This window comes from Anabrus simplex, chromosome 1 (assembly GCF_040414725.1).
Source record: "Anabrus simplex isolate iqAnaSimp1 chromosome 1, ASM4041472v1, whole genome shotgun sequence".
Classification (NCBI taxonomy): Eukaryota; Metazoa; Arthropoda; class Insecta; order Orthoptera; family Tettigoniidae; genus Anabrus; species Anabrus simplex.
Window position 1 is genome coordinate 958,692,327 of NC_090265.1, and position 22,968 is coordinate 958,715,294.

The 22,968-nt window shown below is 40.2% G+C and overlaps 1 protein-coding gene across 3 annotated transcripts in view; it reads left to right on the forward strand.

The window, feature by feature from the left end:
* The window catches only part of Prp6 (pre-mRNA processing factor 6), a 323,443-nt gene that overhangs the window by 286,382 nt on the left and 14,093 nt on the right, over positions 1-22,968 (forward strand). For all 3 annotated transcript variants that reach the window (XM_068225312.1, XM_068225311.1, XM_068225313.1), the window contains exon 19: positions 168-294. In XM_068225312.1, coding sequence (XP_068081413.1) covers positions 168-294 — 127 coding nt within the window. The remainder of the gene's footprint in view (positions 1-167; positions 295-22,968) is intronic.

Genomic DNA, 22,968 nt, shown 5'->3' on the forward strand with positions numbered 1-22,968 from the left:
TCTCTCTCTCTCTCTCTCTCTCTCTCTCTCTCTCTCTCTCTCTCTCTCTCTCTCTCTCTCTCATAACTTTACAATGGCTGGGAATAAAAGGCTAGAAGTCAATCTGTATGGTCTCTGCAATACTGGATGTAAATAAATATTATATGTAATGTTTGTTTGTTTTGCAGATTATTCTGGTCAGAAAGAAAAATCCAAAAATGTAGAGAGTGGTTCAATCGGACTGTGAAGATAGAACCTGATCTTGGGGATGCGTGGGCATACTTCTATAAATTTGAACTTCTCAATGGAACTGAGGTAATCCTGTAATGTTAATCTTCTTTTCTTTCCAGAGGTTTTCATTATTTATTTTAGCATACTTATATGTTACAAACTATAAATTTCATTTTTCTGTATTGACAATTGAATTCAAACAATAATGCAAATAAATATTTATTATTGCTCCTGTTCAGTACATCAGTATCATTTTATAAGATGAAGTGTTTATTAATTAGACACGTTTCGACTCACTCTGAGTCATCTTCAGTAAAAGCATATTAAATTAAAATATGATTGAGACTAAAATTATTGTGTGAAAAATACATTTAAATGTTTCCTTTAAAATTAATGATAAAATGAAAGGTCCAGGGGCGCGTGGCTGTGAGCTTGCATCCAGGAGATAGTTGTTTTGAATCCCACTGTTGGCAGCCCTGAAGATGGTTTTCCCGTGGTGTCCCATTTTCACACCAGGCAAATGCAGGGGCTGTACCTTAATTTAGGCCACGGCCACTTCCTTCCCACTCCTAGGCCTTTCCTATCCCATCGGCGCCATGAGACCTATCTGTGACCGGGCGAGTTGGCCGTGCGGTTAGGGGTGCACGGCTGTGAGCTTGCTTCTAGGAGATAGTGAGTTTGAATCCTACTGTCGGTAGCCTTGAGGATGGTTTTCTGTGGTTTCCCATTTTCATACCAGGCAAATGTTGGGGCTGTACCTTAACTACGGCCACGGTCGCTTCCTTCCAACTCCTAGGCCTTTCCTATACCATCGTCGCCATAAGACCTATCTGGGTCAGTGCGACTTAAAGCCACTAGCAAAAAAAATATATATTAAAAAAATAGACATATCTGTGTCAGTGCAATGTAAAGCTACTAGCAAGTCTTAAAAGACTGTAAAGTATTGAATAGGTGGTTTTAAATAAATTGTAAAAAGTTTTAAAATTTTGAACTTCAATACCGTTTAATAATGAGATTAATCACTTGTAATCAGAAAGCCCATTGACAAAGGTGTGGGCGGCTTCCCACTGCATGTGTTCTGGAGGCAAGGCTTCTAAAGCCTTGTGGGCCAGATATTCTACCCCCAAGGAAACTTTCTCTTGTGATTTGACCATGCGCTGTATCTTCTTCAGTTGGATTTGGTAGGTGGCTGCCAGCTGGTGGTTACCATAGCATCCCTCGAGCGCCCCTACAATCTCACAGTCATCATTGTGTAGCTCCTGTGTCGCTTATCCATACAGCCCAACAATTTGTGAAGCTCTCCCCTCCAGCATCCAACCATTATGGGTTGTCTTGAACTAGATCCAGAACGTCATCCATGATGTACTCCCATCAAAACGTGGGTTTCATTTTTTGCTGTCGCCCGTGGTGGAACTCAGTCTGGTTTCCAGGGCCATCATCCTTTTTTTTTTTTTTAAATATATAATTCGCTTTACGTCACACCGATGCAGTTAGGTTTTATAGCGACAATAGGATAGGAAAGGCATAGGGGTGGGAAGGAAACGGCCGTGGCCTTAATTGAAGTACAGCCCCAGCATTTACCTGGCGTGAAAATGGGAAACCACGGAAATCCATCTTCAGGGCTGCCGACAGTGGGGTTGGAACCCACTATCTCCCAGATGCAAGCTCACAGCTGTGCGCTCCTAACCCACGGCCCACTTTCCCAGTCATCTTTTCTTGTAGAGCACTCATCTCTTGTCTCAAGTTTTGAACACCAGACTCCACAATCTAAAGAATTGCCTGGAACTGTTTATCGATTTTTTCAAGTTTCATTCTTTTCTTCCCTCGAGTCCTGAATGCTGTTCATCGACCCTAACTCCTACATAATGTCAAATTTTAATCTTACTTCAATTGCATGCACCTCCTTCTCTGACTTGTACTGCCCATCCTGAACTTCTTTCAGATCGGCTTTGAATTCTATCTTAAGTTCATCCTGACTGGATTGAAGTTGTGACAGATTCATCTTGATTAAGTTCAGGGAGATTATCTACTAAGATGGCCTAGAAGTCAGACTCCATCTTGTCAGTTATTCCAGAAATGTCCTAATACGGTGAAACCTCGTTAGTGCGTTCCTCAGTAGGACATTTTCTTGCTTGGTACATCGTAAATTCGAAGACGCAATTCCCATCTGAATCTATATAGTCCTTTCAGACTGTGTATGCACAGTTGTGCAGCTTAGATGTTTATTTATTTCTGAGTATATTCAATGCCTTTTTTAGGTTAGACCAGGCTGCATTATTTGCACAGAGCACTCTTTGCATGTTTTTTTGGTTGGCGCTTGGCCAGTAGATTGCAGCAAGAATTTACTTCCAGATACCATTTGCCAGGCCCCTAGTTATTATTTAGGTCTGAAAAGGATAAAAGTGCCTTGTGTATCGTGTCATGATTTTTTGTCATTACTGCTTAGAGTGATAAATTTACTGCACTGGAAAAAAATCAGATAAGGAATCCGCCTTGTCAATACTAATCAAAAAACTATTTAATTTACTGTATGTTAATTAATTGTACATGTTTCAATAATACATTATTCTCTTCTTCAGCAAAACTATTTTGCAATTTCAATGACTTGATTAAAATTAAAATAAAGAGATGTTCAGTTATTATCATAAAATTTCTTTAACAATTGAAATATAGCTATTACATAATGTCTGTTTTCAGAGGTCTTAAACTAATAAAATGGTCCACTCAGATAATACTAAACACTTGTGTTCTTTGAAGACTGTGAATGCAAATCAGCTGTTGTAATCAATGTAATAGGGTTGTGACTTCTTAAATCTTATTGGAAGAGCATTCTGAACGTTGATAGGGATGAAGGTTAGACTCATTACTATTTAATTTTTTTTAACATATGAGTTTGCCACTTTAAACGAGTTTTCTTCTGCCAAAATTTCATTCAAATTTAAGCCATTATTACCTTCTTGTGACAACTATATAAACAGTTTCACCATATTCATGTAATTCCCATTCTGAACTGTGTACAGTAATTTCATGTCTTTTCCTATACAGTATTTGTAAAACTGTGATTGTTGTTATGCATATGTTCGCACATAGCTGAATATCTTCTGTGCTTCATTGCATTCATGTGTTCTTTATATCGAATTTCTAAACTTCTTCCTGATTTTTCGATATATTGTTTTTGACACCCTTGAACAGATCAAACTGTAAACATCTTATCCGTGGTATTGATTGTCTCTGTCAGTTTTGTGTGAATGAAGTAAAATTTTGTTGTTATTATTATCGTTCATTCTATAAGCTATTTCAGTGTTATGGTTTTCTTTAAGTCTTAGATTATTCCTATGAATGTTTATTTTTAAATGTGAGCATTGCAAAATTTCTTTTATCCTTTTGATATTTAAGTTGAGTTGTTTTAGATCTGTTCATAATTTTTTTCTTTATTCTGTTGATATAATACACTGCTGTACAGAACTTAAGGACGAGATAGATAAAGCAGCATAACATATAACTACTTGGTGGAAATGGTGGAAATGAATGAAAGTGCGGCAACATGTTACCAGAGGTCTCCCACACGTGCATAAAAACCTGGCGTGAGGTCAGCGCAACTATAGCGCCAAATGGGTCTGGCCCCACAAATCGAGGCCGTTGAAGGAATGGGATAAGACTGTGTCAGTCAATCAGCGAGCTGTTACATTGCACTGTGGTGGTGTTTTTCATTACAACATGGCCGAGAGACAACATTTGGATGACTTCACACGGGGAAGAATCATCGGGAAACTGGAAGAAGGCCAAAGTGTGATGAGTGTAACCCTGGGGTGTGGTATTGCTCACAGCATTGTTTCACGTTCATAAAGAGCATTCCAAACCAGAGGCACTGCTGCCTGAAGGAGAGGAGCAGCAGATAACCGCTACAGGCAAGAAGAGACTCGCATCAAACAGTGGGTGCAATTTAAGAGGACTGCAAAGCACAAAATCTCACGCTCCACAGTGGCACGGCAACTGCACGGAGGTGGTCTGCTTGCCCGACGACCATTACGTTGTGTTCCATTGACACCCGCACATCGGCGGCACCATTTGCAATGGTGCCAAGAGCATCAGGTCTGGACCGACGAGGAGTAGGGTCGCGTGCTCTTCTCAGATGAGAGCAGATTCGGTCTGAGTAGTGATTCTAGACGTACCCTCATCTAGCGAGAGGTGGGAACACATAATGCACCCAGGAACATTGTCAAACATGATCAGTTTGGTGGTCCAATTGTTATGGTGTGGGGAGGCATAATGTTGCATGGGCGTACCAACCTCTAAATCTTTGAACGGGGTACACTCATCGGTCAACATTATTGTGATAGTGTACTCCTTCCCCATTTGCATCTTTTCAGGGGTGTATTCAGCCCTGACTTTATTTTTATATGACAGTGCACGACCACATCGAACAACGCAAGTGGAGGAGCTCTTGGAACGAGAGGATATTCGGCAAATGGACTGGCCTGCCCGTTCCCTTGACTTAAATCCCATCGAGCATATGTGAGACATGTTGGGCAGACGTATTGCAGCACGTCCACATGCACCAACAACCATCTAGCAGTTGTCAACCACACTGGTGGAGGATTGGAACGCCCTACCACAAGAACTCCTTACCAATCTTGTGGCCAGCATGGGAACGCGTTTCAAACATGCATCGCTGTCCATGGTGATCATACACCCTTTTAAGAACCATATCCCTTCTTTTGTGATGTCCAGGGGACAGTCGTGAGTCACAGTGACTTACGTTTAATTTATTGTCTCAGTATAATAGTGTAATTTCTGTTCGTCTCATCGCATATTCCCTTCAGTTGCCTACCGTACCATACTGTAGCAGATCTTCCTATGTATGGTTCTAGCTTTGTTACTTGGCAGTGACACAATATGCGAAAGTTACTTTTGTCCATAAGTTTTGCACAGCAGTGTATTTAGAACATCCATTACTTTTTGCAATTTCATTCACTATTTTCTTTATCAAAGTTATATTTTTTAAAGGGGCATTAAGTGCTGTATTAATTAGACTATACCGGTAGAAAGTTGCTCTTTTTTTTTTTACCAGGGTGATTAGAATCCTTTCTAATAATGGTATTAATTTGTGTAGGTTTTGTAAATATTCAGTTTAAGTAATGTTATAATTAGGTAAGTGATTTTCATTTGTCATATAAATGCATATTTTGTCTATTTTTTGCAGTAAGGTCATATTTTGAGCTATTTTACTAGAAACATCATATTTCGGCAATTTGACGACAGCTGTAGGTGTGCGAAATCATCTTCAACTTAACGAATGCGAACTAGTGTTTACAAAACTGCTTCTAAGTATCACGCTGTTGATACAAGTAAAATAGTCAAATAACCAACCCGCTGTCCTCGGCAACGTGATCTCCCAGGCAGAGACAGAAATAATCCGGAAAATCCCGTCCCAGCAGTGAGCTAATTACATCTGGTAATCGCTCACTCGTCTTTGTTCAGATATTAAAACCTCAACCTCCTTTCACTTACACAAGCGTTAGTTTATAGTAAATCGTATCCCAGCACACATTCCAGTATGCCTAAGGAAAAGTCAGGGTGCAAAATCGTGGCGGGGGGGGGGGGGGGGGGAGGGAGGGAGGATTTTCACCCCCCCGATGATTTTATCACAAAGGTTCCCCCATCACCACCACTAAAATTGCCCCTGGAGGATTCTTTGTTTTAAAATGAGGAAATATAACACATATATTACTGAAATCAGTGTTTTTACTGTGAATATTTTCATAAAAACAACAATAATACTGGTACACTTAAGATAGAAATAATAGGATGATTGCTACACCTTGAGCAATAAAACAACGTATCGGTGGCAACTCCACACATGCAGCCTATTTTTCATGTTTAACTCTGGCAAGTCCATCTGAAACCCGGAAATAATTTTACATTGAATATCATTCTTATTATAACAACAGAATTCAAACAAAATATATTTATATTTTTTAGAGGGAGGTGGTAATTTACTTGCAAGAGAATTATACAGTTTACCCTTCCCCGGCCGGGTACTGCTTGAAATAAACACTAGTATTTAAGTCATATGATCCTTCTCCCCCGCCCTCCGCCATCTTTTTCTGATTTCACACCCTGGGAAATGTCCCCTACTAGTGTTAAGTTACAAAGCTTTGTTAAGGAATTTGGAGAAGAATATTTCTGTTCAGACGGTTAGTTTATAATATTAATATTAAAGTATTAAAGTAAGAATAGAGAATTTAGTTAACAAATATGTATCAGAAGAATTACCGTTCCGATTTATCATTTATTTTAAAATGACCATATTTTGATTAATCATTTGCAGGTCATATTTTGTCATTTTTACATTATATTTCTTCACATTTGAGGTCATATTTCCTCATTTTTGAGGTCATATCTGCTTGCTTATTTGGACTATTTTCAGGTCTTAAACATCTGAGCCATAGTTATGATAATAACTTAACATTTATGTATTGTAATTTTAATCAAGTCATTGAAATTGTAAAATGCTTTCACTGAAGAAGAGAATGATATGTTCTCGAAACATATACGATTAATTAACATATATTAAATAGTTTTTTGATTAGTATTGACAAGGTGGATTCTTTATCTCCTGTTGTTTCAGTGCAGTATGTTTATCGCTGTAAGTAGTCAATACGAACCAAGATAGGCCATTAGCATGGTCAAGCTTATAGATTACTGCTTAGAATGATCACATTCTTCCCAGCCCTGAAAATGTTCTTTGTCATCCCATGTGAATAGAATGTGATTTCCAACACAGATAAGAGCCCTTGCCAGAGGTGGCAAGTTGAGGAAAGTTGCACGATAATGGGAAAAGGCCTTGAATTCCTGTACTTCACTGGGTAAATTGCACCTTCAGGGAGCAAACTGTTAGCCTCAGGGAAGTTTAGTTCTGCTTTTCAGTTAGCAGTTAGATTGCTTTGAATAACCCAGTGAACCTGTTTGTGCTTGTATTTCACATTTCAGTCTGAAGTTAGAAATATAATGTTTGGTGAGTGGGACAATCAGGATTAGTGGGTATTTGTCGTATGATAGCCTACATATGGATTAGGAACATAATCGTGAGAAGTTGAGTAACATGGTGCATATTTGTCTTGTGATAGTCTAGTTAAGGACTTGCTGTGAATTTGCTTACTAATGAAGACAAAATTTAAATCCTTCAGGTAGTAAACTGGCATCTGCTCTTAAGCACGTACAGTTGCCACAAGTGTTAAAACCCTCACCTTCGACTTGAGTCAGTCTGAACTCCGAATCAATGCTGGGTATTGCCCAAGTGTTGTCATGTTCAAAATGATGGTCAAAGTTATTCTCTCGCACATGGGGAAGTGTTACCACCAAGTAATTCATGGTCGAAGACAGTGACCAGAAAATAATAATAATAATAATAATAATAATAATAATAATAATAATAATAATAATAACCCACTAGTCCAGAACATAAGGTTTCATCTAATAGGTCAACATTACGCCCACGTGATCGTTAAGTCATCAAGATTATATGATCTGACACCGTGGTTAGCTGGTTTGAGTCCCGTTGGTCGAAAAAGAATTTCATCATCAGAATGTAGGCCAGCAAGGTAGGAGAGGTGACTGGATACAATTTTCAATCACTAGATTGCTTGCCAAATTCATGGATTCAATTCCAAACCTTTCCACAGTCTCATATGGAGTGAGGGCATGTGACTGTTGAAGGTGATTCGTCCATCGGATGACAACGTAAAGCTTTGAACAAACCCCTTGGTGCTATTCGACAAGTGTAGGCTATGTGCCAGCATCGGGTATCACCCTCTTCCTTCCTACTATCGTATATCACATCATTCATTTCATTTCATTTCATTTCATTTCATTTCATTTCATTAACTGTCTGACTCCACGGTTAAATGGTTAGCATGCTGGCGTTTGGTCCAGGGGGTCCCAGTTTCAATTCCCAGCAGGGTCTGGGGTTTTAACCTTCATTGGTTAATTCTGATGTCTCAGAGACTGGGCTTGTGTGCCGTCTTCATTATTAAAATTCAACATGGGTAGGGCCCAATCTTCAAAGATGCACAGGTTGCCTGTATGGCGTCAATTCAAGAGACCTGTACCAGGCCTATTCAAAGGCCACACACTATTATTATTACTTCATTAACTCCTCTGAACAGGTTGACATCAGGAAGGGCACCTGATCATAAAAAATCACTGCACACATTCATCTCAATTCATACCCGACCCCATAGAGCAGGCATGTCAAGTTTCACAAGCTGACTGAGGTTTGAGTGTATGAGAAACAGCTGTTACAGGCACTAGCCCAGGACGTTATAGATAGTGCAAGCCTGGAGGGGTGTACATTACACGTTCATAACTTCACTACTCCGATTACTTCATGTAAGGATGCACATAATTAAATGGGTTCAACACAGGTTTACATAAAATGTGCACAAACTTTAACTCTGGACAAGATTTTTTTGTGACAATCTTGATGTTATATATTTGAGATTATACGTATTTCCACACATTCTAGAAAGGTTACGATCTAGTTTTCGTTTCAGATGCATGGTTTTAGACTGACGTTGAGATTGTTTTTAATCTACTATGTTATCACATTTTTAAATTAATGTTGTTTATATTTTTTAAATGATTTTGTACACTAGTTTTAAGTTCTCAATGTTTTACAATGCTAAGTGTCTAGCTTCTTGTTTCACATTTTTATTTAACATTTAAGTTCAACATTTTAAGATTGACTAAAGGCTGAAGATGCCCTTTAGAAGGGACAAAACACTTACCGTAAAACTCTATAGCTGAATGTAGATGTAACCACATAACAGTGGATAGTATTGAATAGGTGGATCAATAAAATATCTTTGTTTTCTTCTTCATAAAATAACTTTCAATACGGATAAATCATGAGGATAGTAACTTGTAGCATATCACTTAGTCGAGCAGCTCGTCTTCTTTTTCCCAAGTCTTCCCAGCCCATACTTTGCAACTTTTTTGTAACGCTACTCTTTTATCGGAAATCACCCAGAACAAATCGAGCTGCTTTTCTTTGGATTTATTCCAGTTCTTGAATCAAGTAATTCTGGTGAGGGTCCCATACACTGGAACCATACTCTAGTTGGGGTCTTAATAATAATAATAATAATAATAATAATAATAATAATAATAATAATAATAATAATAATAATAATATTTGTTTTACGTCCCATTAACTACTATTTTACAATTTTTGGAGACACCGAGGTGCCGGAATTTAGTCCCGCAGGAGTTCTTTTACGTGCCAGTAAATCTACCGACACGAGGCTGACGTATTTGAGCTCCTTCAAATACCACCGGACTGAGCCAGGATTGAACCTGCCAAGTTGGGGTCAGAAGGCCAGCGCCTTAACCGTCTGAGCCACTCAGCCCGGCAGTTGGGGTCTTACCAGAGACTTGTGTGCCCTCTCCTTTACATCCTTACTACAACCCCTAAACTCCCTCATAACCATGTGCAGAGGTCTGTACCCTTTATTTACAATCCCATTTATAATGAACCCCAATGAAGATCTTTCCTTATATTAACACCTAGGTACTTACAGGGATCCCCATAAGGAACTTTCACCCCATCAACACAGTAATTAAAACTGAGAGGACTTTTCCTATCTGTGAAACTCACAACCTGACTTTTAACCCTGTTTATCATCATACCATTGCCTGTTGTCCATCTCACATTATAGAGGTCATTTTGTAGTTGCTCACAATCTTGAAACTTATTTATTACTCTACATAGAATAACATCATCTGAAAAAAAGCCTTATCTCTGATTCCACTTCTTTAATCATATCATTTAAGTACATAAGAAAACATAAAGGTCCATTAATACTGCCTTGAGGAATTCTCTGAGATCTATTTTCTAAAAATATAGCAACCCATTCAGTCACTCTGTTGTCTAGTCCAGTTGCACTCATTTTTGCCAGTAGTCTCCCATGATCCACCCTATCAAATGCCTTAGACAGGTCAACCATGATACAGTCCATTTGACCTCCTGAATCCAAGATATCTGCCATATCTTGCTGGAATCCCACAAATTGAGCTTCAGTGGAATAACCTTTCCTAAATCTGAACTGCCTTCTATCGAACCAGTTACTAATTTTGCTAACATGTTTAATATAAACAGAAAGAATGCTTTCCCAAAGCTTACATGCAATGCATGTCAAACTCTCTGGCCTGTAATTTTCAGCTTTAAGTCTTATCACCCTTTCCTTTATACACAGGGGCTACAATAGCAACTGTCCATTCATTTGGTATAGCTCCTTCCTGCACACAGTAATCAGATAAGTACTTCAGATATGGTACTATATCCCAACCCATTGCCTTTAGTATATCCCCAGAAATCTTACCAGTTCCAACTGCTTTTCTGGTTTTCAACTTTTGTATCTTATTGTAAATATCATTGTTATCATAGATAAATTTTAATACTTCTTTAGTAATAGTCACCTTAATTATTTACATACTTATTAACTTATTTGTCATTTGTTGGTCATGCTTCCTGCTGTACATTATCCTTCTAACCAGCAATCTTTACATACTGCTGACTGAGTACCTCTGCCTTTTGAAGATCCTCACATACGCACTCCCCTTATTCATTAATGATTCCTGGAATGTCCTCCTTCAAACCTGTTTCTGCCTTGATTTACATATGCATACCTTTCCAATTTTTAGTAAACTTTGTATGACTGCCGATTATGCTCGCCATCATGTTATCCTTAGCTGACTTCTTTGATAGATTCAGTTTCCTAGCAAGTTCCTTCATTTTCTCCCTACTTCCACAGCCATTTCTAACTCTATTTCTTTCCAGTCTGTACCTCCTTCTTAGTCTCTTTATTTCTTTGTTATAATAATAAGGTGGGTCTTTACCATTCCTTACCACCTTTAAACGTAAGAAAACCTGTTTTCACATTCCTCAAAAATCTTGCTGTTTACTTTTTTATTTATCGTTTTCCACTGATCATGGTTACTTTTTTAATATTCCCTCATGCCTGTTTTATCAGCCATATGATACTGCCTAAACCGAGCTCGATAGTTGCAGTCGCTTAAGTGTGGCCAGTATCCAGTACTCAGGAGATAGTGAGTTCGAACCCCACTGTCGACAGCCCTGAAGATGGTTTTCCGTGGTTTCCCATTTTCAAACAGGGCAGGTTCGATCCTGGCTCAGTCCGGTGGTATTTGAAGGTGCTCAAATACGACAGCCCCGTGTCGGTAGATTTACTGGCACGTAAAAGAACTCCTGCGGGACTAAATTCCGACACCTCGGCGTCTCCGAAGACCGTAAAAGTAGTTAGTGGGGCGTAAAGCAAATAGCATTATTATTATTTTCAAACAGGCAAATGCCGGGGCTGTACCTTAATTAAGGCCACGGCCGTTTCCTTCCAATTCCTAGGCCTTTCCTATCCAATCGTCGCCGTAAGACATATCTGTGTCGGTGTGACGTAAAGCAAATAGCAAAAAAAAAAAGATACTGCCTAATAGTCCTACTTTTAAGACCTTCCTTTCTATCACAATATTATTTTTAACTATGACAAAAACAGCTTCGTGATCACTAATACCATTGTTTACTTTGGTTTCTCAATAGAGCTCATCTGGTTTTACCAGCACCACGTCCAATATATTCTTCCCTGTAGTTGATTCCATTACTTTCTGAATCAGCTGTCCTTCCCATATTAACTTATTTGCCATTTGTTGGTCATGCTTCCTGTCGTTCACATTACCTTCCCAATTCACATTTGGTAAATTGTGATCTCCCGATACAATCGCATTCCTTTCCATGTTGTTTCCCACATAGCTGATTATCTTATCAAATAATTCTGAATCATCGTCAGCGCTACCTTTTCCCGATCTGTACACTCCAAAGACATCAAGTTGCCTATTATCTTTAGAATTCAGCCTTACACCTAGAATTTCATATTTGTCATCTTTAACTTTTTCATAACTTAGAAATTCTTCTTTCACCAGAATGAATACTCCCCATCCTACCATTCCTATACTCTCTGCAATACACACTCCAGTTCCGTGAGAATGTTTCTGCATCCATTATATCATTTCTCAGCCATGATTCAACTTCTATTACAATATGTGGTAAGTATATATCTATTAAATTACTTAATTCTGTTCCTTTCTTTACAATACTTCTACAGTTCAACACTTAACATTTCTATGTCATCCCTACTTGACTTCCAGATCCCTGTACCCTTATCACCGCTCCCTAGACCACCCCTTTTCCCTGAATGTACCTCCCTATAACCTTTGTAAACAAATTTCCTAACTTATACGTACCACTGCAGTTTAAGTGAAGACCATCTGAGTGCAGATCCCTATCTCCTACCCACCCATTAGGATCTATAAATCTCACTCCTAATTTCCCACATACGCACTCCATAGTCTCATTTAAATCCCCAATCACCTTCCAGTCAGTATCCTTCCTACAAACAATCTCCATTTCCTTAAACTTCACCCATGCTGCATTACCAGATTCCACACATCCCGAACTATGTTGGTACTTATACCTGCTTGCCGTACGTTGTTGGTACCAATGTGAAACACTACCACCTTTCCCTCCTCCTTCTCTTCTTTCTTCAACATCTGCCTCAACCTCATTCCTCAATAACACACTACCTTGGTTCCCTTTCCTCCACACACTTTCCCCGCACGTCCAACAATGGAATCCCTCATGACCAGAGCCTTGACCCTACCCACCTCATTTGATCCCCTCCCCTCCTGGTCAGCCCTATCTTTCCTGACAGCTGCAGAAGCTCCTTCCTCCTCCCTCCCCCCCCACCACCACCACGCCCACCCACCCACCCACCCAATAACCTGTTCCATCAGTCTCTTCCTATCCTCTACATTTGCCTTTCCTACTTTTTCCCTTCCTCCTTCTTCCACACTTCTCAGCAACAGTTCCCTGTTCCTCATCTTCCGTCTGTTGTTCTACCTGCAGTGACTCGTAACAATTTCTCACAGACAGCCGTCCTGAATTCTGATCTTCAGTAGAGCTCTTAGCCTGCAATCTCTTTCCCCTTAAAACATTCGACAACCTCTCTTCTAAAATCTCCCCCTTTCTTTCCCATCCCTCTTTTATATTTACTGTATCCTGTACATTGTTTGAGAGAGGCCTACCTTCCTTCCTGTCTATTGAGAGAATCCTAATCATCTCCCTCAAATTCCTCCCTCATACTCCTTAGTGTGTGGCCACACCGAGAGTTCCTACCTTGCACTCCTTAGCCATTCTTTACGGAAAAATGAAAGAAAAAAAAGGAAAATTAATAACTTATGTGCACAAAAAAAATGAAAGGAAAGTAATATGTCTAGGATAGTACACAAAGATCACACGACAGTAAGGTAATTAATATACTACTACACTACAATACTACTTAGTCGTAACATATTTTTATCCTACAACACCGTAAGCTGCCGTTAATTACTGAATACCGAGGGGAATGTACAAGAATTATGCAGATCTAAACTGCAGTTAAACCTATCCTAATTACAACAATTCTAGAAAGACAGTTTCTATAGATACTTCTACAATACTACACAATATTTTGCAATAGAATAAGCACGCTAATTTCTAATAAGATACTACAATACACTACAATAATTTTAAACTATGTTCAGATGTATCCTAATTACAATATGTTACTATTAAGCACAAATAGAAATGAAAATTGCAAGTTTGTAATTCGCAAGAACTACTCGAAGATTACCAACAAAGCTAAATGCATAGACAGATTTTTTAATTTTATTTTTTTACAAGCGAATGACCACTAAGGATCACGCTACAACTTCATTTCTTTTTCTTCGTGCGGAGAGTTTTCTCTGTGTCCAATACTCCTTCATGCGTTTGCCGGCCTGCTTCCGTTGTTCATCTGTTCAGGCTCTTCCGGTCTTCTTAGTTCTTCCTGCGGCATGAATTCCTTCCAAATTCTTCACTGTGATCCTAAACGTATTCCTTTCTAACAGCTGGACTTCTGAGATTTCAACCTTTCCATATCCTTCTTCGTTTCCTTAATCCATGCTGTAGTGGTCTTTTTTCTCCAGAAGTAATCAAATATCTGTTTGGTAAGTCTGTTTGCATCCATTCTGTACAGGTGTCTGAGAAACACCAGTCTCCTTTTCTTCATGGTCTCTGAGATTCTTTCCACCTTCTGGTAAACTTCTTTGTTGCTCCGAAGTTTCCATCCGCTTATCCAGATTATTATTAGTACTATTTTATCCTATTATGCTCTGATAGATACACACACAAAGATACAGACGAATATAGCAGGCAAGATACTATCTAAATACAGTATACCGTATTTACACTACAATTCTCAACTGAAATGTGGTTATATGATTTTTACAGCTGGTGGATTACTATCAATTTCCCTACTACACAGAATTATCTGAATACAGTAATCAGCTGATTCATTGGTAATTGGAACAAAAGCCGAGACATACTTGAAAGATAATGACTGTAATGAAAAGATGTTATATAATTCTGTAAGAGAGTTTTATATGGCAGCTTGCAGTTACGTTATCAGGAAATTTCCCTTTGATGATAAATTTCTTCATCATGCCGAAGTTATAGACATCTCTCTCAGAATGAAGGTTTCCTATTCATCTCTTGAATATTTTGTTCGAAGATTCCCAAGTTTGGTCAAGGAAAGTGAACATGACAAACTTGAAGAGGAATTTTCAGTTTACCAATGTGACACTTTCCCTGAATAGAAATAAAATTCAGGAAACTCAATCGTCAAAAATTACCAGTGTTTCGCCCAGAGTGCGGCATGGGCTCATCAGTTGGATACCGCACCTTTCCCCGAGTATATTGTACATGGACATAACATTGATGTGAACTGGCGCAACATTGCAGAGCTTAAAAATGAAAGTGGATGAATTAAGTATAAAACCTTAAGTAATGTTGTATTTGCAGTACTAAGTGTACCTCACAGTAACTCTCCCACAGAAAGAGTTTTCATTGTTGTTGTTACCGAGTTTTGTGGATGTGCAGAGGTGAAAGAAGGTGCGGGGGTGAACAGGTCTCAAAATACGAAATTAAAGTTAAGATAAAATTTAATAAGGTTATATTTTCTTATCAAGATCAAAAAATAACAAGAATAACAGAAACACAATTGAATATCAACAATTTAAGAACGTACAATTACAGTTTTTACAGAATTTGGGCTTCGAGCCCCGGACTCACAATTCTTGAGCAATTAGCCCAACTTTACCCAAATACAAGGTTCGACAAAGGGGCAGAAAACCCCAATCATGCCCAGGAGCACTTGCTCCCAACTACACAGTAAAGCCTCCTCGAGGCACGCAGAAACAAATTTTAAGAAAGAGCAACCCGCTCTTAAGTTCAAGCCTATCAAAGGCCACACCAAACTCCACTTTCAAGCTGTCCTCCAAGTACATGAAAACAGGGGTAAAAATACCCAACCTATTGAGGCCTATTAAGTAAGGAACCAGGTCAATTACATGGCCTCTAAAATACCAACTTGAGAGGAGGCGTTCTTGCACTTCTACTACACTTTATTTAAAACCTACTTGGTGCTAGGCCTCTAATGCAAGGGCTAATCCCATACTAAAGAGGTGACTTATAGAAGGAGACAATTTACATTTCGTTAAGGAAGAAACGGTTGCGAAGATAAGTTCACCTCAACGCAATATGAGTGGGAGCTCGAGAGGGTTAAGCACTCTCTATCCCAATATGTAGTTTAAAAAGATAGAATTGATACCAAGTGTCTTTACATTTTAGAGGAAAATTACATGGTAAAAAGGCTTCGGACCTGCCCCGAGAGTTAAACTGCTGAGCTAGCAAGAAAAGAAGTTATTAAAAGGCCATTACCTGGTGGTTGAACTGCTGCCCGAAGAAAGATGCGCTTCCCGCCCCCTGCTACGTACTTTACACACTGATAGATGTTACTGAAGTGGCCCGGAGACCCGAAAATCAGCAGTTTATATACCCTCATGGAAAGTTCGAGGCGTTTCAGGAATGAAAACACCCGCCCACAATCATTTTATTGGCTAACAACGAAAACCCCTACACTAGATGAAGAAGAAACACATTATTGGTGGAAAATTAATTACAGAAATTCCTTATTGGTCGAATTCAAAACTGGCGGAAAGAAAGTGTTAATATTGCCAACTTAAACAATAACTGAAAGAAATTTAACAAAGAACAAACTTATGAATTCAAAATTTTCCCAAAAACAGTTCTTTCACTTTGCACTAGGGTGCATAATTGTAGCCCTTCAGTAGTGCCATCTGGAAGAGAATGTCCACACTTCTTACTACAGGCAAAACAAAAATACATCGAAAACGACCCAGTTCAGAAACTTCAAAATTTACAAGTAGGGACATCTTCTGAGAAACTTGAGAATTAACACAGTAGATAAAGTTCAGACTTCCTCCAGTAGAGGAGTTTCAACTGGCGCAGAGTTTGAATTAGCGGCGTGGAGGTGTACCACCCGGTACAGACCTCCCCCCCCAAAAGTTCCTCCAAGGGGTACCACAGAAGAACATAAACTTTTGTTTCAAAATAAGGTCCAAGTTATGATGTTGATATAGAAGTTAATTGCGGAAGTATTTACCAACAAGTTTTCTTAAAATGATTGGATCCAGTTTCAAAATTCTTTGTTTACTATTGATGTAATGTCTTTGTGCTTGTAGAAGTTGAATTCAGAAGGAAAAACCTTCAATTCTTGAAAGTCGAGAAAAATTTTCTAAGTCCACCAGATATTGTCGTTGAATTCAAAAATAGTAGTAATGTTGATATTAAATGTCCATGTAGCTGATTAAATATATATTCAAGGTTGATTAAGTTAGACGGCCAGACCGGCCGCTGCTGCTTGTGTCCAGAGGAGGCCGCTCGGACCCCTCAAGTACCCTGACATACCGCTCGCCCGCACTATGAGAGGAGTAGTGGAGTTGAAACACGCCGCGCCCGCGGCGAACATACAGGTCGTGGGCGAGTTGCAGGTTGTGCGCCGCACATCAGCCTTGGCCGGGAGGAGGACTCCGGCTCGCCGTACGCTGGTTGGCCTCACGGAGAGGAGCGGGCCCTTACCCCACCTCAGTGGCGGTACGGCGCCGCGCTGCTGCGGGAGCACTGAAACATTAAAGCTCAGCGGCAGAATTTTGTTCGACTAGAATGATTTTAGGGTACATTCATTGTGGTGGAACTGAGGGGCCAGCGGCGTAGAAATATTTATTTCATTTAAAAGCCACTGTGTGTTGTTGAGCAGGAGACGGGAGCGTGGTAATGGCCATGGCAAGGACAGGATGGCAGTTTAACTGGTCGGGGGAGGTTTACAAAAATGCTTACATGCAGGGAAACAGATTCCAAGGGCAGAAGGCCTTAAAAGTGAAACTCCTCAAACAAAAATATAACCTTCATATTTCTTTCAAAATTATATGAAGCAAGTTAGCACAGAAATTACACCGGTTTCACCTGTGACAGGTGAACCCTAAATATCCTCTCGGTGGCTGGATTGCTTAGCAATAAGGTAACGGGTGTAAGGAAATCGAGAATAGTACACGGCCCATGAAATCTGGGGGCAAGCTTGCCCGCGGGAACAAAATTCTTGACCATCACCTGGTCGCCTACCTTCAAATTGGTGGGTCTCCGTCCACGATCATATCTTTCTCTAACCTTTTCATGAGACACTTTAAGATTGGCTTTAGCCTTCTTCCAAAGATCTTTAACGTTATCTGGATCTATTGTCTCAGGTAGAATATCACTCAAAGACCAGAGGTTAGAGAGTGGCGTGTTGGGAACAAACTTGAACATCAGCGAAGCTGGAGTAAATTTATGAGATTCATGAACAGCCGAGTTTAAAGCAAAAGCTAACCAATGCAGGGACGTGTCCCACCTAGAATGATCTTCATGATGATAGGCAATAAGGGCCGACCTGAGATTACGATTAACCCGTTCAGCCAGAGATGGTTGAGGATAATAAGCAGAAGTTGTCACATGAGAGATGGACAGGTCAAAACAGAATTTACGAAATAGATTAGATGTGAAAGCCTTAGCATTGACAGACACAATATATTGACACGGACCAAAAGAAGCAAAGATTGAATTTAAACAAGTAATGGTGGACTGAGCGGTAGCCAGCTTAGTCGGAAATAACCAGGAAAATCTTGTAAAACCATCTACACATACAAAGATGAACTTGTTGGCATTTCCCTTTGACTGGGGGAAGGGTCCTACATAATCAATATACAGGCGTTCCATTGGGCGCGACGCTTGATGAGAAGACAAAAGGCCTACCTTGGTAGACATGGTGGGTTTACTAAGCAAGCAGGATTTACAAGCCTTTACTAGTTCACGAATTTCACCGTCCATACCCTTCCAGATGAACCTTTCACGAATCTTTTCACGAGTTTTAAAGATGCCTAGATGCCCCCCTAATGGGGTCTCATGATAGTACTTGAAGATCATAGGTACAAGAACAGCTGGAACGACAACTTTCATCATCTTATCATGCCTCGAAGGGCAACATAAAACTCCATTCCTCAGTACATAAGGGACGACGTGTTCCCCAGAAGAAAGGGTTTCCATTATCGGAGCCAGCGTCGGATCTTCACGTTGGTATTTCTCAATGTCCCTAAAGAGCATGGGAGCATCTGTTAAGATGGCATTAACCTCAGATAGTATGGACTCGGGAGGTGATGAACTATTGACCGGTTCATGGGTCTCGACGTCGTTGGAAAACATACGGCTGAGTCCGTCTGCAACAACATTTTCAGTACCTCTGATATGCCTAACGTCAAATTGGAATGCCGAAATTCGGATAGCCCACCGGGCTATACGACCAGTACGACGCGGCCTACCTAAGACCCAGCTTAGGGCTTGATTATCCGTCTCCAAGTCGAATTTGACATATTCCAGATAGAGACGGAACTTTTCTAAGACAAATAAGACTGCCAAACCTTCGAGCTCAAGATGGAATACTTGGCTTCTTGAGCCGATAGGGTCCTAGAGGCATAGGCGATGGGTCGCCTCCCTAGTTCAGTCTCTTGAAGAAGGACTGCAGCTACCGCCGACGACGACGCGTCGGTTTGGATGATGAATTTTTTGGAGAAATCGGGCATAGCCAGAACAGGGGCATTACACAGAGCTAATTTAAGATCTTCAAAAGCAGCTTGTTGAGAAGGTCCCCACTCAAATTTGATGCCTTTCCTACGGAGAAGGTTCAAGGGCGCCGCTCTATTAGCGAAGTTAGGGATAAACTTCCTGAAGAAATTCACCATACCAATGAACCTGGCGATCCCTTTGATGTCCTTGGGAGGTTTAAAATCACGGATGGCCTGTATTCTAGAATGATCGACCGCAACACCATCGGGTGAGACAATATGCCCTAGGAATGACATTGAAGGTTTAGCGAAGGCGACCTTGGACAACTTCACAGTTAACCCAGCCTTACGAAGGCGATTGAGAACTTCTCGCAGATGATCTAGATGTTCTTCAAAAGTCTCCGAAAATACGACGACATCATCAAGATAGTGATACAAGTACTCGAACTTGAAGTCGGAGAAGACCCTATCTAGCAGTCTAGTGAGTACAGCTGCTCCCGTGGGGAGCCCGAAAGGCACACGGTTGTATTCATACAAATTCCAGTCCGTGGCAAACGCTGTAAGGTGTTTAGACTCTTCAGCTAGGGGAATTTGATTATAGGCCTGATTCAAATCCAAGATGGTGAAGAATTTAGCTTTACGAAACCATGAAAAACAAGAATGAAGGTCAGGAAGGGGCACAGATTGCAGCACCACCTTCCGATTGAAAGCCCTATAGTCAATGACCGGCCTGAAGCCACCTTGGGGTTTCGGGACTAGAAAAATAGGTGAAGAATACGCTGACTTAGAGGGCCGAATAATACCATCCTTTAACATTTGATCAATGATTTCTTTCAGAGCCTTCATTTTAGGTGGAGATAGCCTATATGGTGGAAAACGGACAGGAATTGAATCCGTGACCTCAATTTTGTATTCAATAAGGTCAGTAAACACCAAGAGTATCAGAGAACACCTCTAGAAACGACTGACACAACTTACGAATACTATCAGCCTGCTCCTCAGGTAGATGTCTAAGGTCTAACAACATCTCATCCTGGGTAGGCGAAATAGATGAACATGATGCAGAATTACATTTCAATAAGGGGATTTTACAATTGGAAGCAAATTTGAATGTGCATGACTTACCCTGAAGGTCGAGCACTAGACCGGTGTGAGAAATGAAGTCAGCTCCCAATATTATGGGGCAAGACAAGTGCTTGGCCACAAACAATTTAACTTTCCAAGTAAATTTAAAAATACGAATTTTGGCTTTTAAGGAACCTAAAATTTCTAATGGAGAAGAATTAGCCGAAACATATTGAACAGGAGATGAGCAATAGTCAGGAAGTTTACAAATAGATTTCAATTTCAAATACCATTGAGCCGAAATAATTGAACAAACACTGCCTGAATCTAAAAGAGCTGTTACAGGTTCATTATTTAACTCAATTTTGAGAAAAGGTACGGGTGCGGGGGAGTCCGCCGCAATCCTAAGACATTCTTTGGGGCATTCAAAAGATAAATTTGAAGACTGAATTTTCCCTGAATTTTCGACCTGTTTACCAGGGGCTGAGCCTCGGGAAGATGGATTAGTCGACTCAGCCGAAGCCACTAGTCACTTTTGATTATTGTTGGAAGTTGCACCCGAAGTTGAGCAAGAGGGGGTGCTGTTGGTATTAGGGCAGTTCTTAGCAATATGGGAGAACGCGCCGCATTTAAAACAGCCTTGAGATGACCCTGCTCCATTCCTTGTCCCACTAGATTTGATTGATAGGCACTTGTTCCGAAGATGGTCAGGCGACCCGCAAGCATAACATTTACGGGGTGTGACTGGTCAGCGAGGTGGAGGCCGAGGATTACTAAAAGAAGGAGGGGGTTCTTTCGCAACACGCAAGGAATCGGCGTATCTAACTCCTTCAGCCGATACAGCCATAGCTTCTAGCTCAGCGAAAGTTTGCGGACGCGACGCAAAACACAAGTATGATCGGTAAGATGGTGAAAAACCTTCTACAATAGCCTGTACAATCTGATCTTCAGGAAAACGAAGAGCAAACACCCTGGTATAGAACTTAATATCTTGGATGAAATCTGCCAAGTTTTCATCCAACCGCTGTACACGATAATAGTACTTCTGAATCAGGGATGACCTCGCACGAGCAGGAATGAAATTTGCAAGAAGGTGAGCATGAAAGTCTTCAATGGATGACTGTTCCGCTATTGCTCTAACAGTTTTGTCCGAGAGAACACCAATTGCATAGGGATAAATTATCTGTAAAATTTGACACGGAGAAAGAGAAAAAACAAGAGCATTGTCCTGAAACTCAACTAGGAACCGTAAAAATGCAATTACGTCACTGGTAGAGTTAACCGAAAACTTAGAGATACCTCTAAGCAACATTGCTAATGGATCCGGCAAACTGCTGAAACCCGGAGACTTAGTAGGAAGGGGCCTAAGTGGCGGAGAAGCAGATTCGGAAGGAGCATTATTTAACACAAAGGGTGGAATGGACTTGCGACGATCTGACATATTTTCTGATGGGGCAGATGTACGTTGGGTTGTCGCCTCAGTACTACTTTCTTCCTCTTTCGAGGAATCCTCCCCACTAACAATATTTACTACCATAGGTTGGTCGACTTTAGGGATGGCAGGTCCAGATAACAACTGACTAACTTTACTAGACATTTGGGACAAGTTTTCGGCAAGGGCGCTAGCTTCCTTACCCTGAACGTCATTTAACTTCAGAGACAATAGATCACATACCCTATTATAAAAGTGGTACAACCTAGCCTGTACTCTTTTGAGTTGATTAGGAGATGGATCACTTATATCAAAAAAACTAACTACAGATGCTAGCTCAGTAGTATTGACATTGATCGTGGAGAGAGCATCGTCAATCTGTTTTTCTCCCAAAGTCGGGATAGTAATAGGTAAATCAAGGGAATCTTTTAGCTTATTGGAGTCGACTGCAACCGTGCCTCCAGATTGAACGTTTCTGAGAGATAATTCGTAAATTAATTCCTCTTTACGCAAATAGAAAGGATGAAGAACCTCGCGAGGACCGGACATGATGATAGAACAATTTTGAAAAAGGAAAAATCAAAAAATTCCAGCAACTGAGAAAATTGTTAGAGTTCGAAAGCAAAGCAATGTTTAGCCATCAAAAGGGGCTAAATTGAGACCCATTCAACCACGCTCTGCTACCACTTGTTACCGAGTTTTGTGGATGTGCAGAGGTGAAAGAAGGTGTGGGGGAGAACAGGTCTCAAAATACGAAATTAAAGTTAAGATAAAATTTAATAAGGTTATATTTTCTTATCAAGATCAAAAAATAACAAGAATAACAGAAACACAATTGAATATCAACAATTTAAGAACGTACAATTACAGTTTTTACAGAATTTGGGCTTCGAGCCCCTGACTCACAATTCTTGAGCAATTAGCCCAACTTTACCCAAATACAAGGTTTGACAAAGGGGCAGAAAACCCCAATCATGCCCAGGAGCACTTGCTCCCAACTACACAGTAAAGCCTCCTCGAGGCACGCAGAAACAAATTTTAAGAAAGAGCAACCCGCTCTTAAGTTCAAGCCTATCAAATACCAACTTGAGAGGAGGCGTTCTTGCACTCCTACTACACTTTATTTAAAACCTACTTGGCGCTAGGCCTCTAATGCAAGG